General features: G+C 30.4%; 1 protein-coding gene across 3 annotated transcripts; it reads left to right on the top strand.

Moving 5' to 3' along the window:
• Positions 1 to 12,877: 12,877 nt before the first annotated feature.
• On the top strand, positions 12,878 to 14,482 carry LOC107954172 (cyclin-dependent protein kinase inhibitor SMR2). Of its 3 annotated transcripts, none has more exons than XM_041097568.1 (2): positions 12,878 to 13,332; positions 14,143 to 14,482. In XM_041097568.1, the coding sequence occupies exons 1-2, from the start codon at positions 13,012 to 13,014 to the stop codon at positions 14,335 to 14,337; spliced, it is 516 nt and encodes a 171-aa protein (XP_040953502.1). In that variant the 5' UTR covers positions 12,878 to 13,011; the 3' UTR covers positions 14,338 to 14,482. The 3 variants fall into 3 exon arrangements, with proteins under 3 accessions (XP_040953502.1, XP_016745148.1, XP_016745147.1); XM_016889659.2 differs by having other exon boundaries at positions 12,879 to 13,332; positions 14,153 to 14,482; XM_016889658.2 differs by having other exon boundaries at positions 12,879 to 13,332; positions 14,139 to 14,482.
• The last annotated feature ends 3,559 nt before the right edge of the window (positions 14,483 to 18,041 follow it).

Below are 18,041 nucleotides of genomic sequence, written 5' to 3'. Positions count from 1 at the left end.
CACAATAAGTTATTCTTAACTAGTTTACCCAAAAACATAACCACTACTTCACAAATTGTACTTACATTCATAGTAAGTTCAACGAATAGAAACTATGAATCTTACCGAAATAAACATAATAATTTAATCAAATACAATTCTACAACTAATGTTTCTTGTCATCCACAATTTCAAACCAGTGAATTACATAGCTCAATTCAATTCTCAAATATTAATTTTCGGAAAGTATACATGTCCATAATGAAATCACTTTAGGATATCAAGTACAAAACATGTCATTCAAAGTCTTTAAACAAGTAATTAATCCAATAATTACGACCTAATGAACAATTTATAGATACAAGTAAACAAGTAGTCCAACTGAAACACACCAAGCTCTTATAAGAGCTAATCTAATTGACAACACATCTCGGCACTAGGTGCCTAGCCCGTAGGCCAACATCCCTTCAAAACACACCTTGGCAATAAGTGCCAGCTCGAAGGCTTTACATCTGCCCCTGGTAACACGCCAGAATCAGAAAATAATACGCGATGGTTCACAACAAATGTTGAACCTCGATATACTCGGAAAAAATGTATAAATCACACTGCATCATCCTTCGCATCAACCCCATATAACACTCTATCATTCAGTTGTACTCGATCACGCGTTCATTCGGCCCAAACATTGTAATTCAATAAAAATTTCCCGAACAATTTTACATTATGAAAATAACATTTACCATCCACAATTCCATATCATATCATTATACAATTCATATAGATGTTAAATTACAAGCTGAACAAACTTACCTGGACTGAATATTACAATCCGAACGAACTTACCTGGACTGAATTGTAGTAGTTGCAGAAGTTCAAGGGCTATTCTACAATTTTCTCTTTTCCACGTAAATCAACAGGGACTTGATCTAAAAATGTAAAATTCCTTTTATTAGCTCATTTTTCAAATGCTAAATGATTTAAAAAGTTTTACCCTTTATTTTTTGAAAATTACACATTTGCCCTTAACTTTTATAATTTATACAATTTAGTCCCCTAATCCATAAACCAACAAATTGAGCATTATTTAAAATTCAAGTTTCAGATGATTACTCAAGGCCTCCAAAAAGTCCTAATTATACCTCTAATTCACCATCAAACCTTGAAATTTTGACAGTTTAACAATTTAATCCTTAAATAGAAAACTAATAAAAATTACTTCACAAAACAACCAAATACCACAATCAAAGATTCAAACACATAATTATAATAAAAAAACCAATATTCATCAATGAAAACTTCTAAATTTTTTAACAGATTCAAAAACGGAAGTATGGGTTAGCTGGACCTAATTGTAACGATCTCAAAAACATAAAATTCATTAAAAACGGGACTCAAAACTTACCCATGTAAGGCTCAAACCAGGCGAATGTTTAATCTTCTCTCCTATGGTGTTTTTGGAAAACCATGAAAACAAATGAAGAAGAAGATGCTATCTTTTTCTAATTATTTTGTTTTAATTTTATGTTAATTACCATTTTGCCATTAAAACATGTGTTATTTTATTATTTTTATTCCAATTGTCATCCAAAAATAATAACTAAGGTTTAATTGCTACATAATTCCTCCCTCCTGTGATATTTAAGCTATTAAATCATCTAAATGCAATAATTACCAAGTTTTGCATCTTTTACAATTTAGTTCTGTTTCTTTAATTAGTTATCTAAACGTTAAAATTTCTTAACCAAATTTTAATATGACTCTAATGAATCTGTAAATATTTTATAAATAATATTTACGGGATGACATGTAGAAATTTGTGGTCCTAAAACTACTATTTCGTTACCACTAAAAAATGGGCTGTTACAAAACGCTCGATTTGCATGAGCATTGTTCAATTTGGTTCTTGTAATGAGAGTGGTTGAGAGTAAATTTATTTGACCTTCCCCATGAATGGAGCAACGTAGATCTTCACCAGATTTTCTTTTATCTCCCCCCAGATTTGGTAGAAAAATCATTGGACAATTTCATTAAGCATCGCCATTTGTCAAATCCACAAAAAGGGGACTGAGAATATATAGAGAGAGAGAATGGGGGAGGCATTCCAGCTGGTTTTTCTTTCTACTCTACATTTTGGTCCTTCTTTCTAACCTAAATATTCTCTTCTTATTTGTTAAGTTAGAGCTAAGATTTTGTTTATTCAGTGGATAATTCAACCTTTTGGTAAGTTTTATAAATTTGTATATTATGATTGTTCAAGAGTAAGAATGCTAAAAGATGTAAGAACAATAGGTTACGAGTGGAAGGCCATGTATAAGGGGCTGCATGTAGTTAAAATGTTAGCAAACTATCTATAAATGAGGATCTTAATGGAATTTCCATGATCTCTCAAGCAGTTGTTACTGTTGGATTGGGAAGGACAATCGAAATAGAAGCTCTAGGCTAAGGTAAAGGTGGGTCTCTAGTGAGTCTCTAGACCCGACTCTTGCACGTTATTTTATGATGATTCTTTGTATGGTTTATGTCCATGTAGTTGTGCATATCTTCTTGAGGAGTTGTTGTATGTATGTAAGTGTGTGTGTTTTTTGTGAAACATTTGTATGTATGTATTGAAGTGTATGATGTGTTACATGAATATGCCAATATATAGTAAGCATGCATGGAAAGTATGATTCTATTATGGGTATGGGTGAAATCTATGTAAATGTGTCCATTATGTTATTTGAGTGATGCATGACAAAATATGGTTAGTGATGAGGGGGTTCAGGCGAAGTGTCCGGAAAATATGTGATGTGATAATGGACCCTGCAATAGTGCTTTGATAGCGTCTGTCGTGACAGTAAACATGAAGGCCAATTTGGCAAAAATGTAGTCTATCGAGACTGTAAACACGAGGTCCACCGGGATAATAAATACGAGAACGGCCAGTGTGACAAATATGTGAAAAGACCATGGCCATGACACATTCTGGAAATGGCGGATAAGCCGCTTTTGTCTACTAGGGTTTCTGCGTGTCCCGAGGGCGATGATGGGAAAACCTCAAGTGATGTTGAGTTTAGGCAAATTCATATCATCAAACACGACAGTTTGTGTGGTGCCTTGGTGGCAAACCAAACCGAAGCCTTTGTGGCAAGTTATTTGTAAAGTCTTTGTGGCAAGTTATTTGTAAAGCCTTTGTGACAAGTTATCTATAAAGCCTTTGTGGTGAATTATCTGAAAAGCCTATGTAGTGTATTATTTGGGAAGCCATAGTAGCAAGGCTATCTAGGAAGCCCTTGTGGCGAGTCTTCTAGAAAGCCTGTAAGGTGAATTTTATAATGTCTTTGTGATGAGATCTAGGTATGCCTTTGAGGCATTTTCTGAAAAAATTCTCGGTAGTATACCCGACTGATGAACCCACTATTTGCAATCTACTAGGATGGAAAGTTTAGTGTATCTAGAATTAGGGGTGGTGTAAATGTCTGCCAAGCCTGGGAATTCTCATGTTATGTATTGAACTCATTTGGGATTATTTTGGATGATTTAAAATATTGTATTCATCGGAATAAGTTCGTTGTCTAGATCGACTTAAAGATACATTGTGATGGACATCCTGGCAGCCACCAAAGCCAATATAAGAATCCGCCAAGAGTGGTATCCGTATGTATATCATTCTTAAAAATGTATCCAACTTCTATCTTCAAAAAGATTGTGAAATAGGATCCGTAATATGGTATGAAGTTTGGGATCCGCCCATCAAGCAGAATGTGTATAAGGTAGTTAAGTGTAGAGATTGGCATATAGTTATCCACCAAGAATGTGTATAAGTTGTAATGTCTTATATTGCTTTTGAGAATCTGCTGTAATTAATAAAAGTTTCCTTCAAAATCTTTTGACTTAGAAAAAAATATAAATAAATAAAAAGCATGTTCAGTATGGTTTTCGCCAGTTTTACAATTTTTGTTAAGTATTTAAGTATTTTGACATCCTATATCTAGGTTCGATAAATCGGATCGGGTATAGGGTGTTACAATTAATTGATATAAGAGCTTTCAATTTAGCCGATCCTCTAGAAGTTGAGATAGAGTCAACCCTATATACATGATACGTCAGACCTGGCTTAGCCCCCCAGGTAAGTTAAAGAATTTAGTAAAGATAAATACTCTGACACACTGTTAGTATTGAAGAAAGTGAGTCCAGTTGGAAAGAAAAAAAAAGAGATAATTCTATTGATAAGAGAAGGAAAATAATACAAGCTGAACATAGAAATTTAGTACAAAAAAGAAGAAGAAAAAGAAAAGAAGTCTTCAATCTCCCTCCTCTGAAGGCTAGTCAATAGGTTTAGTAGGAATTCTTGGATGCGGGCATTCTTTAGAGACTCCTTCAGGAGCATCAGACTCTTTGAAATTTGCCTCCTTTATTTCTTGCTCTCTAGAGATGAAGAAGTTGGTAGATTGCCTCCATTCCCTCTGGAACTTCTCCCAATCTTTACTCTCAGGATTATAAATATTGAAGTTCAAGAACTTAGCAATGACATTCTGTAAGCAGTTAAAGTTCACCTGACTTAGATTAACAGGACATGCAACAACTTGGGTGTGAATGACCATGTTGGATCATAGTATGTGCAAGGCCTCTGCAAAATTCTTTTTAGTATCCTTCTGGTATTTTTTCAAAGCTTCCTCGTTGGATTTGCGTAAATGCTCCAAATCATAAATGTACAAACCAGAGTTTTTGGGTTACTTGTCGATCACTTTTCGCTTTTCCTTTCCCTCTTAAAGGTTTCATGTCGACGTTACCTAAGAATAGTAAAAAAAACATAACACGTTGTTGATTTAGCTTGTTAAGATTTACAATTTAGTCCTTTTCATAAACTAAGCTTAGTTTCTATCAATTTGACACCTAATTCATCTAATTCTCAATAATGGAAACCTTAAAAAATTTAACAATTTCACAAATTGGTATTTGGGCTAGCTAAATCAAGCTCCCATGATTCAATTTCCATAAAAATCAAAGAAAAATGGCTAGGAATACTTGAAATAAGTTGTCAAATGCTTCAAGTTTCAAAAATGGTGTTTTTGTTTCTTTTCTAACCTAGGACAATGGAAACATGAGAAACATGATGAGTTTTCTCATCTTTCTCCACTAACTTTTCTTATATATATTAGTAATTAATTAATTAAGTTAATTAATTTAATCAAAGATTAATTACATTAATCATTCTTTAATTAATCTTAATGCTAATCACCGTTAACATCCACCAACTTTTACTTAATGTTGGTTTATTTAACATTTTGATCCTTTGGATAATTTTTATTTAAGTCCCCAAATCTTCTCCTAATTAAAATTTTATAGTGATTAAATTTATACAATTTACTCCCTATGCCTTAATTAACCATATTTTTTTTGACTAAATCGCTTATTCGTCACCAACATACTAACTCCGTAAATATCTCTATTTAATATTTATAGACTTAGTTTACGGAAACGAGGTCTTGAAATCACATTTTTCGACACCACTGAAAACCAGGTTGTTACATTATCCCTACACTCACTAAGCCGACATCCGCCTCACTAACGCTACAAACTCCTACCACAAGCATGGAGAGAAACTACTCTAGAGAGTATACCAATTATGTTTGAGATGGGACAATTTACTGTTGTTTTCTTAAGGGGAAGACAATTTAGTTTTTTTTTAATTGGAATAGGGATAATTTTTCCAAATGATTAATCTAATTGAAATTTTTGTAGGGGTGAAGACATAAATTTTATATTAGAGGGATTAGAACAGAATTATAATTTTTTGGAGTTACCAAAATACAAATTTATCATTTTAGTAACTTACAACTTTAAAATTTTTGGAGATAAAAAACAATCTTACTGAACTAAAAGAGGCCAAGCCTCTACCTGTTCCTGTGTCACCTTCGATTATTGTTTCATAAATAAAATTAAAGGTAAACTACATCCAAGGCCACTAAACTGTTAGTAAGTTTACGTTTTGTTCATTGAACTTCAGAAAGTTACAAGATGGTTACTGAACTATTTGAAAATTTTCATTTAAGTCATCAGACTATTAAAATCGTTGATGTATGGCATTCACATTGCCTGCACCAATCGAAAGCTCTTCTTCCCATTCTCTTCTACAGTTCAGTTTCTTTTCATGAGGCAACTTTGAATGTCACAAATTTGTGAACTAAAATTCAAACAGTTTTCTTTTTCAATATCTGACACTGACCGTCAAATTGACTTGGATCTAAGACATGTTCTTCTACTTATTGATGGGTATTGACTAATTTATTGTACTGATCGTTGAATCGTTGCTTGGAGCTCGCTAGCTGGACTTTTAAAAAAAACTTTCGAATAATTCACTGGCCTAAATGAAAACTTGTGAAAGTTTGGTGAATATTTTACAATTTTTTAAAATTAAGTGACTAAAACATAAAATTATTAATAATTTAATGATATTAAATGTAATTCACTCAAAATTGCATTAATCACCAAAGGCTCTTTTAACTAAACCTTATCCCGGAAAAACCCACGCTTGAACTAATTGGGCTAATATATTATTAGTGTTTTATCTAACATAATATGAACATATGGTGGGGAGTGACAATGAAAGTTGTAAATGCCAAATATAAAAAAAAACAAAAATAAAATAGAGACTTCAATATTTAGCTAATGATTTCCTTAGGTTCCGGACATTTATTGTTTGGATGGCAATGGCAAATTGCTACAAAATTTAAGAGGAATATATAAAGAAGGAAAGGAAAGTGCTTGTTGAAGGGTACCCCCTTGCCTCTATCCTTCTTTCACAAGTGGAGGATGAAAATGTTAAAATTTGGAACTTTTAGAAGAGTGAAGCATGCATTGGATCTGTCTCCACAACAGCATTTATATATAATTATTTTCACTAAAAAAACCAAGGGGATAATTGGCATTAAAGAGATGGAGAAAAATATGTAATGTGGCAGGGAATTCTATGTGTTTGTCAAGACTGGAATCATTTTTCCCAACTCCAAAAACCGTATCCTATGCCCCTACAAGGTGAACCAGAAAATACATTCAAATGACATTACTTTATTCGTTCATCATTTTGATTGAAGATTTAAATTTTAAAAAACATATTTAATAAACAAAATTTTGTTTTCAATAGCTATTTTTCTATAATAGAAGCATGCGAAATAAAATAAAAAAAATTCATTTATATGGACTCAAACTATTAAATTTAATATTTAAAAAACTATTAAAACTTTTTTTTTCAATTTATGTGAATTTAAACTAGGCCAACTCATTTAAAGTAAAAAAAAATCTTTATTTTCATTTATTTTCAATTTCTTTTTAATTTTATTTTTTAGAATTATTTTTAAATTTTTCGATCCTTAAAGTTTTTCATTTTTCAAAAAAAATAAAAATAAAAGTTTGATGCATACAAATGCACCGAAGTAAGGTTGATGTGTTGCAAAATTTATCAAGATTGATGTACAATTTTGATATTTATCCCAATTAAATATAATTATATGTACTAATAAAAAAATTTAAAACATTAATTGAACATGTCTATATTATATATATATAATTTTGATATTTTATTTCTCTGATTAATTTTGTATAATGTTGAGTTAGTTATATATAGTTTAGAAAAAACATTAATTGAACATGTCTATATTATATATATATTTACTTTTCATTGATTAATTAGGAAAATTTTAGATATTTTACATTTTATTAATCCTTTTAAAATTTTCAAGAAATGTCTTTCAATTACTATTACATTTTAGATTTATCTTGCTTTTTCATTAAAATTATATTAATTGGAAAAGTGTATTTAAAATAGCAAATTTAAAGGGGCTACTAGGGGCTTAACTCTCTAGTTCAGTCTTTTTAAAAATAATAAAATTGTGAATTAATTTATCATAAAATTACATTGGACCCCTTTAAATAATGAAATTCAATTTCGACGTCTTAAAAGAAATTAATTTCGCGCATGCTATATTGACAAAATAAGAAAAAATTACAATCTATTAATATTTTTTTAATATTTGTGTTTCAATTATTAAATACATGTTATAGTCTCTTCCATTTCCCATTAGTTTTTAGGGAAATTTCATTTAGCTGTCTTTTCCCCTAATAATCTATTGTTAGGTCCTACAATTTCATCTAATATTATATTGTAATCAAGCTTTGAAAGCTAATTAAAATTAAAGTCATTGTTATTTTGAATATGAATTTGCTTCTATTATTTATTTTCATTTCTTAAGCAATATTTAGATCAAATTGAAATAGAAATAAAAGATGAAAAACTGTAGTTCAGCACTGCCCCCAACAACATGGATTAACTGCAGTTCCTTTTTGGGATTATTTTGGTTTTCAACTTTAAAATTGAACTATTTAAATTTTAACGGTACCAACATGGAGGACTCACGTGTACTTTATAAAAGTTCAAAAATATTAAAATTTATTTAAAGCCTAACAAATTTTAAAAATTTATCCATGTCAGTAATGCAATATACTTAAACAACTGTACAGCCCAATTTGCCCGGGCCCACACCAAAACAAAACCCACCTAATCTAAAAACCCCATCAGCCCAACTTAAACAAGTCCAATTAACCCCTAAACCCAACTAGCCTAACCCAAAACCGAGGCCCAAATTCGGAGCCCAATTCCCCCCAAAGGTCAAGCTAGGGTTTCAGAAAAAAACCCTAGCGCCGTAGCCCTCTGCCCCCTAACTCTCCTGGCCGCCGCATATGCCCCGTCCTATCTCCTCCTCTGTCACCGCCACTGTTTCACTCACCTGCTCCACCTGCAAAAACAAAAGGAGAACACGCAAAGACAGAAAACAAAAAAAAGGGAAGCAAAAATAGAAACAAAATATTGTGAAAATCGGTTATAAAGAGTCGAATACCAACATTGTAAGTCTCTCCCTTTTTTACAACACCAGTGAATAAAAAAAAACAGATCAAAAATTAAAAAAAAGGTTGATTCTGGTTCTTTTTCTGTTCTTGCGTTTTTGTATTTTCTTTATTTTCCTTTTATTTTATTTTATTTTTTTTGTTTTTATACAATCTTTCTTAACGAAAACGAAACTAAAAAAGAAAGTACCTGTTGGTTTCGGAAGCTGGAGTCGGAGCCCTCCTTCGCCGTCACCGGGGTCGAACGGGGAGGAAAGTCTGTTCTTTTTATACTCGGTCCCTCGGTTGAGAAGGCCTAGCCTTCGAGGACACTGAAAGGAGGGCTGAAAACCCATTTCGCGCAACTCCGGCCACCGGCCGTGGAGGTGGTGCGGCGGAGGCCTGAATCTAAGGCCAGAAGTCGTGAGGAGAGAGGGAAGAGGATGAGATTCAGTTTTTTTAAGGAAAAGGCAGAAAATGAAGCAAAAAAGAAAATTTTTGATTTTATAAGCGTTTCAAAACGGCGTCGTTTTGCGCCATAGCCCAGGCGTTGAAACGACGCCGTTCCAACCTGACCCGCGCGGTGACCCGACCCGAGGGGAGGATCCGCGTGTTTTCGCTGGATGGGCTATTTGCGCGCTCAGTCCCTCCAGTTTTAAAGCGCATTGCAATTCGGTCCTTTTTGCTATTTCCTTTTATTTTAATCTATCCCTATAATTTTAATTTTATTTCCATCTAGCCCACTGCTGCGCTGCGTTTTGAGGCGGTTGGGTTATTTGCCCATTTGATCCCTTCGCTTTTGGCGCGCTTTGTAATTTAGTCCCTTTCATTTTGAATTCGCCCAGTTTCTTTTGTTTTTATTTCGATTTAGCCCATATTTTAGCAATTTTATTGTTACTATTATTATTATTATTATTATTATCATTGTTATTCTCATTATATATTTTCATTTATATTTACTTATGTAATTTTAAATACGTGTCTTATTATATTAATATTATTATTATATATTTGCTTATATATGTATATATGTTTATGTATTTGTTTCTAACTTATTTAATATATACATAAATGCTTTTTTCTTTTATATATGTATATCTATATACTTTTCTTTTTTCCTCACGAATATACGTATACATATTTATATGTTTTTTTATACGGTTTTTTTATCTTACTTTATTTTTTTATATATCTCACATGCACATTTTTTATATGTATATATTATATATATTTATATAATATTTATACGCATTTGCGCATTTTATTTACATGTTACGGCTTATTATTTCGCATGTTACCGGTTTGTTCTTTTTCTTTATTTTATTTTAGTATTATTGCTCGTATTATTTTTATACTTTTGTATTCATTATAGTTTAGCCATGCGTAATAATGTAATTTGCTTTCACATTTTTACTACGATTTCGTGTTTTTATTTCACTCAATATAACAAAATTTGTTTTAAAAAATGGCACTTTGTGTTTAGATTCGAGAAGATCGTACCCTAACTTACTGGGTTTCGATTTTCACAATAGATCTAAATATACGAATCTTTTTAAACTTAAGTTTTTAAACAATCTCGGGAATTTTTAAAAAAGGGATCGTGTCCTAACTTACTGGTCGTGATCCTGTTTTTATCCAAGATAATTAAATATCTTTTAAGCATTTTTCATTCAAGTATCGTGAATTCGAGACATTGTGTCCTAACTTACTGGATATGATTTTCTTTCTCGAATAACGTGAAATATGCCCCTTTTCCTGAAATTTTTTTAATATTTTAATACAAGGATCGTATTTTTAAAATTCTCCAAGATTCTCAATTTTCGACATTAAGACATTAAGTAATCAACTAGGTACCAATTTTGGGCGTATCGAGGGTGCTAATCCTTCCTTGTGCGTAACCGACTCCCGAACCCATTTTTCTAAATTTCGTGGACCAAAACCGTTGTTTTAATAAAATCAAATCGTTTATTAAAAACAACGACTTTTCAAGGTGATCCAATCACACCTCATCAAAAAGGATTGGTGGCGACTCCCGTTTCTTTTTTCAAAACCCAAGTCGACCCCGTTTTCCATCCAAAAAATGGTGTCAACAACAACCATATAGGTTGCCATGTCAGTGTCGTTAACATTTTAACTATTCAATCAATTTTTCCGTAAAAAATATAATTTGACTAAATTTAAAAAAATAGAGAGTCAAAATGATCAAGAAAAAAAAAAGAATTAGGGTCCGCACTAAATTTATTGTTATGCCATAAAATAAAATTATGAGTTTTTAAAAATTAAAACTGTTTTACTAAAATCTAAATTATATTTTTAATATTTTATTATATATAATATTTAATAAGCTTTTGTGCATATTTACTATGTATACATGCAACATTAATGATATGTTGTGTTGTTTAAATAAAAAGGCATATATGTTTAACTGTAGTTAATATAAATTAAATTTTATATTTTAGCTTTAAAAATTTCATGTAATTTCAATATTTCAAGGTTTTTGTTTTTTTAATTTATATATTTCAAGTTCAAATAGGAAAGGTTTATAAAACTTAAAATTTATTTTTTTACCATAACAACATTAGTTACTCTAGTTGGACAGATGATATGTATGATTTTAATAATAAATTAAAAACTATAAAAAAAATATTTTTTTAAACATTACAAAATATTAAATAACTATTATATTTAATGATTATATGGTAATATAAATAGTTACTCTATTTGGAAGAGAAATTATATATAAATTGAATGGACAGATGATATGTATGATTCTAATAATAAATTAAAAACTATAAAAATATATATTTTTTTAAAACATTACAAAATATTAAATAACTATTATATTTAATGATTATATGGTAATATAAATAATGTTATAACTTAATTATTTTTATAAAAATAAAAAACATGGCATCCAACTATATAAATTGTCTAACTCCTTTATCATATTAATTTCTTAAAAAACTTTAACCCTATAATATGGTATTTAACATTTTAAGATTTTAAAACTAAATTGTTTAACTTATTATCTTTTTATGTTTAAAAAATTTATTAATAAAGAGTCAAATATTTATATATTAAATTACTAAAATTTAAATTTCAAAGTGTGGTCGATTGAGTCTCAACTTGATTGGCATGTATATTGTTGTCAATACAGGAAGGTATGGGTTCGGGCGCGTTGAAGCACATTATCCACTTATTTATGGGTTAAAGAGAGGTTATGGGTAATTATAAACATTATGTTAAAAAAACATATATAATTAAAATCTATAATGAAATTGTTCAAAAAATCTTAAAATACGAGGTTATATTTTTAATATAATGGTATACTACACTTAATAATAATGAAATATCCAGATTATTGAAGTAAACCTATGCACTTCCTTTATTGAAGTGCAAGGTGCAACTGAAATTAGAATGGCAGGGAACAGCCATAACCTTATCTTTATGTCAATTTCTAACCATTTATTGTACAATTTGAACTGTTCAGATAGAGACTATTATGAATCTTATATTATAAGTTTCCTTTTATTGGCGGTAACATGAATTGAATGGACCGTCATTATTATGGTAAAATCACTACCATATTGCGATATCTAAAGGTAGAAATAACGTGAAATAATAATAAAAAAATACCAAAATTTGACAACCCATTCATTCTTTTTTGGTATAAAGAGAAGACATTAATTAGATGTTAGAGAAACTTATTCGATTGAGTAGAGTTTTTTTTGGATGAAATATAAAAATTATATGTGTTTTTGGGCAAATAAAAGGAATTCATTTTAAGGGACCGAAGCTCCTTGAGATTGAAATGTAGATTCGAGTGAGTATATAGGATAAGTCTATAGACTTGAGTTAGTTTCGGTTGATTTATTTTATTATGATTAAAAAAAAGTGATACATGTTTTTTTTTTATCAATAGTGATATACATTTATTTATTTAATATGTAAAAATATTAAAAAAAAGGTATATGATAGAAATTTGATTTTGATTTTTAAATTTAAATATTTCATTCAAGATATATAAAAAATTAAATCTATTGTTTCTGAAAAGATAAGAACGAAAATCAAATACGAAGTGTCGCAAGTTTCATAAATTCTCTCCCCCCTTCTCTTTCTCTCTTTCAGATTACATATTATTTAGCTTTACTTTCAAGTTTAACCTCCATGTCCAAGGATCGCCATGAAAGTATTCTTCAAGAAAGTCCTCAAGAACTTAAGCAACAACAACGAAAGCAAGATGAAGAAGACGAAGAAAAAGAAAAAGGGATTGGAAAAGATGATGATGATGAAGAAGAAGTAACTGTGACCTCGAGAAAATTAGATGATGATGAAGATGAAGGCGAAGAGTGTAAAACGCCAAGTTCGAGAGATCACAAGATACCAGCGATTCAAAGTTGCCCACCGACACCCAGGAAGAAACCAATGATGAGGATGAAGAGAAAAGTATCAGAGTTGCAGTTCTTTGAAACTACAAGAAGTGAAGAGGTAGAGTCTTTTTTTGGATCAAACTCTTACCCATTTTCTACTAACAATACTGCTGCTCACCCTCCTTTCAAGAAAAGGAGATGTAAGAGTGCTTGATGGATATTATCATACATATATATTCATTAATCTGTCCTTCTTCATCACCATCATATCTTCTCCCCCAAGCAATTAAATTTTTTATTTCGAATTTAATTTCTTGGAGTTGCTTAGGGCTTACTTACCCTTCCTTAATTTTCTATATGAAGATCAAACATATAAGATAGGGATTATCAAGACTATACTTGTTGAAAACATACGAGAAAAGAAAATATGTAATTTAATGGTTTCTTGTTTTATTTTGTTTTTTCCCTCTGGATTTTGCTATTTTCAAAATTCCTATGGTTGCATGTATGTTTCACAAATAGTTTTGCTATTTGGTTCAAATTATATCTTGTCCAGATTTAAGATAAATTTTTTTTTAGGGTAACACAACTTTTAGTATATAGAAGATTGTATACTGTATATAATTATCTGATAATCCAAATATGAAAATGATAATTATTTTTAACTCGATGGATGTAAAGTTAGATACATGAAGAGACATATCATTTCAAAATGATGCATTATTTGGAAGTGGAAAGGGATATGCTTAAAAATGATCCTTAGAGCATAAATTTCTCACCATAGGTGGATTGGATTTAACAATGCCCAATTTGCACCACATATAATTAACTTTCTCGGAATGTCTTTCTTGTTTCAATATTAGCGATCTGTAATTAGTACTAGTTCAATTGTTTCTCTTTTTGATAAATAAGAAAGGAAGGTAGGTAGCATTCTGCAGGTCACACTCTAAGACCCAGGCAATCTTGGAGCAGAGTTGCAGCCATATTCATTATGCGAGGTGAAAACTGTACTCTAACCTCCCAATCTCTGTCCATCATTTCCCAGACCATTACATCCATTCTGGTGCGATTATTGATCAGTCCCATGGCCTCCAAACTGTCCGTTTCAACAACCAACTGTTGATTACCAAACATAGCTATTAACTTTTATTATCTATTTAAGTGTATGTATGTATGTATGTAAGTGCGTACCTACATATTTAATGCTTCACGTATGTGAAGTGTAGCTAGGTTAGCACAAAACCTAATAAGGACAAGCTGTTTTGCCATTTTTGTGCCTAATATTCTGTCCTAAATATTGGTATGGTTTGTCCATGTTATCAATTATTTATGGGAAAAAGAGAGAGTAAATTTGGTGCCTAAATTTCAGCAATACACATGTGTGTATTTGTTTAATACTTCTTTACAAGACTTTAAGACAACCCCATATGAGCATGAAATTATTAAAAAAAAGAAAAAGACCCAAGATGAGTAGAGTGTTTGAATTTTGGTTTATGTAAGCAAATTGAAATGAGCATGTGGTGTGTGGCCTTCCTTTAGGTGTCCAGTATTTCCTCCCCTTAAATTTGTTCACAAGACATTGGACAAACCTCCGTTGTCTGTCTCCTTTGCTTCTCATGGCCATGCACTGCCAAAACAATATATATAATAATTATCCAAGAATCTCTATGATCAATGAAGTTGATATTTTTATTTGGAAAATAAAAATATATCTAGGGTTTGACCTAAATGTTACTTTCTTTCAAGATATTAATTCTGAACATTATAATCTTTTTCTGTAAATAAAAATGAGATTAACTGAGTGTGGAAATTTTGAATTGAGCTTTCTATATCTCCAGAGTCCAAAAAGTCTAATAGTTGTATGGGGAATTTTTCCATGGAACCAACCATGTCCCCCTTTTTTCTCTTATTTTTTCATTGGATTAAATTAAAAATAAAAGGAATATATATCCAAAGCACAAGACGCATGCACGTGGTAGTGAATTTTAGCTATTTGGAGAAGAGTGTGTCAAATTGCTGAAAGAATGGACACCGACAATCACTGTACCCTGCCAGACCACTGGGTTTAGTTTCTGGGGCCAATGCCATTGTTTTATTCTTACCGATCTCTTCCAAAAATCAAATAATATTATATTTTTGTTAATATATAATATCTTAACTTTTAAATAAACAAATTTTAAATGAAAAATTACAATCAACTATGGAAAATATAAAATATTTAAGATATATCACTGAATTTTTTTTATGAGAACAAAAGTAAAATACTTGCAACAAAAATTATATCATGTATTAAAATTGGTATAAAATGGATAAATTTTAAATTGATTAACTATGAAATTATGCGAAAACCAACATGAATATGACATATATAAGGAATATGTCAAAATCTACATCCAATTAAATAATAACCCAAAGAAATTAAATTAATTTCTATTGTTACTTCGAGAATATGCATTTTACTTAAAATTGTAATTCATGCAATCAATTTTTCTCACATCTTTTCGTCCATTTGTAAAAAACGGCTCTTATAATATAATTCGTACTGAGTTATATTGAGCTAGTGGTGGGAGTGATCAAATATATAATTAGAGCTTAAATAATTTATAATTAAATTATGATTCAACGTCTATTAATAAAAAATCATTTAGTCATAGAGCCAATCCACTAAAGAACTGTAATACCTCATACCCGGCTTAGATGTTACAGTCGGATCATGGAGATTACATCGTACAAGCATAAGAAACAAATGTTTAATTTTGATGAAAACCAACTTCAAAGAGCGAAAAACTCAATTGAACAACTCTTTTGAGAAGCACAACGATTTTTCAAAATCACAGTTTAATTGTGTTACTAAAATAAAAACCAATTTACTTGAGAACATTTGCGTGTTTAAAACATTCTGGGAGAAACCTTAGCGAAAAATCTTACAACTTTTTGTATATAAAATCGTGGTTCATGTTTTTAACTATCATAAATTAAGAGTCCCTAAATGATAAAAACTTTTGCGTAGAAAATATCAAAATAGTCCTAACGAATTAAATAAAAATAAAAATTTCCAGAACAAAAATAAAAACTCAAAACAGTCCAAAAATGTCCACAATAAACAAATAAAAACTCCATATTGCTTAAACTAATTGGTATTGAGCATGTTAATGGGAAATGGAGCATGTAAGTGTTGATGAATGCCTTGTTAAATGAATTGTTTAAGGGAGGCTACTTAGTTCACTTATTGTTAATTTGCTCAACAATTTGGAGGTAATTGTTTGTGAAATGAAATGGAAATCGTGTTCAAGTTTATGCTATGGGATAAATTCATGTTATGGAGGATTTCGGATAATGCACGTTTGAATGACATGTTTTCATTTGGTTGAATAATGAATGTTATATGAGATATTTAGGGATGACCTAAGACACTGTTTTACATAGCTAGAGCCTAAATGGACCAACCTTATGCTATTATTGTCCCTAGGTCCCATAATTTGATCTTTTTCAAATATTTTTCTTGATGAAGCATAAATTTTTAGATATAAGCCTAAAAAGAGTGAAAAACTCAAACCTTTCTTTATCCTAATTATTGTTTTGGTGCTATGCATCAGATGTCAAGTCATGAATATTGAAGGTTAAGTAGGCATATCAAGGTGGTTTAAAAAATATGAGTGATAAAAAGAAAAGGAAATTGCTCAATGTGATAAGTGTAAGTTAAGTGCTTAAATGAGAAATTATGAGAGAATTAAAGCATAGTGAAGGTTAAAAAGCATTGTGAGTGAAATAAAAGCATTGATTGGGAAAGCATTGCGAAGAAAAAGAAAGAATCACTAAGATGTGTTTAATTCCTAGTTTAGGATGAGGCCCAGAGGAGATTCCTAGTTGGGAGTAGCAAAAAATATAATCAGGATAGGTTTATTAGCTTAATTAGTGATTATCGAATCAATCGACCATCGTTTCAACCATTTACATCATTTATAGCAAGGAGGAAGAAGGTTAGATTAGTGTCTTCACTTGTTAATTTAGAATTAGTTTTAATACGATTTCTATTCAGTTGCATTAATAATTCTCGACTTAATTAAGTTAATAGTTGCTTTGCTCGAGATCTTTTTGAGGATCATATTTTTCCTTTCAATCTTTTAGATTTAATCCTCGAAATACTCTATGTCCTATTGTATATAAACATTACAACTCGACTTGTATACTTACAATAAACCACTTTAATTTGTTTAATATTCTAATTGTTTTTGGTGAACTTAGTGGAGCAGTCAAGTATAGAGGTTTTTTTAAGGTTGTAGTTCCTAGTTTTTATTTTCATTAGATTGTTTTATTAGTGTTAATTTTGTCGGTCATTTTTTGTTAGCATTGCAAGGTGACTTTAATAGGTGATTCTTGGAGTGTCTATTTGGCTGGTTGGGGTGGACTGATGCCAACTTGTTATTAGGTTAAAAGGTTGCCACACATTTTCCAACATTTTACTACACTTTTCCCAAAATTCCAATGCAGCATGATCAAGGGTTGAATGTGTTGCTTCTTTCTTTTTTCTTTTTATTTAATTTCAGCCTTAGATTTCTTTTGGATCAATGAGATCCCACTATAATGTATCTTTCTCTATATTGAAATTTTAAGTCAATCAATTGAAAGGTATTTACAATATTATAAACTTAAGTGACTTTTTATACTATTAATATTTTTAACAATTTAACTATTTATTTTATGTTCAAAAAAATCTTTCAAATGTTAATATAAATATTATTTTAAATCGATATGATAAAAGTATCAGATTAATTAAAAAATTTATATGCATGATAAATATAAATATTTTAATAAATTCAACCGCTA

This window comes from Gossypium hirsutum, chromosome D07 (assembly GCF_007990345.1).
Source record: "Gossypium hirsutum isolate 1008001.06 chromosome D07, Gossypium_hirsutum_v2.1, whole genome shotgun sequence".
NCBI lineage: Eukaryota > Viridiplantae > Streptophyta > Magnoliopsida > Malvales > Malvaceae > Gossypium > Gossypium hirsutum.
This window is presented reverse-complemented; position numbering and strand designations above follow the sequence as displayed.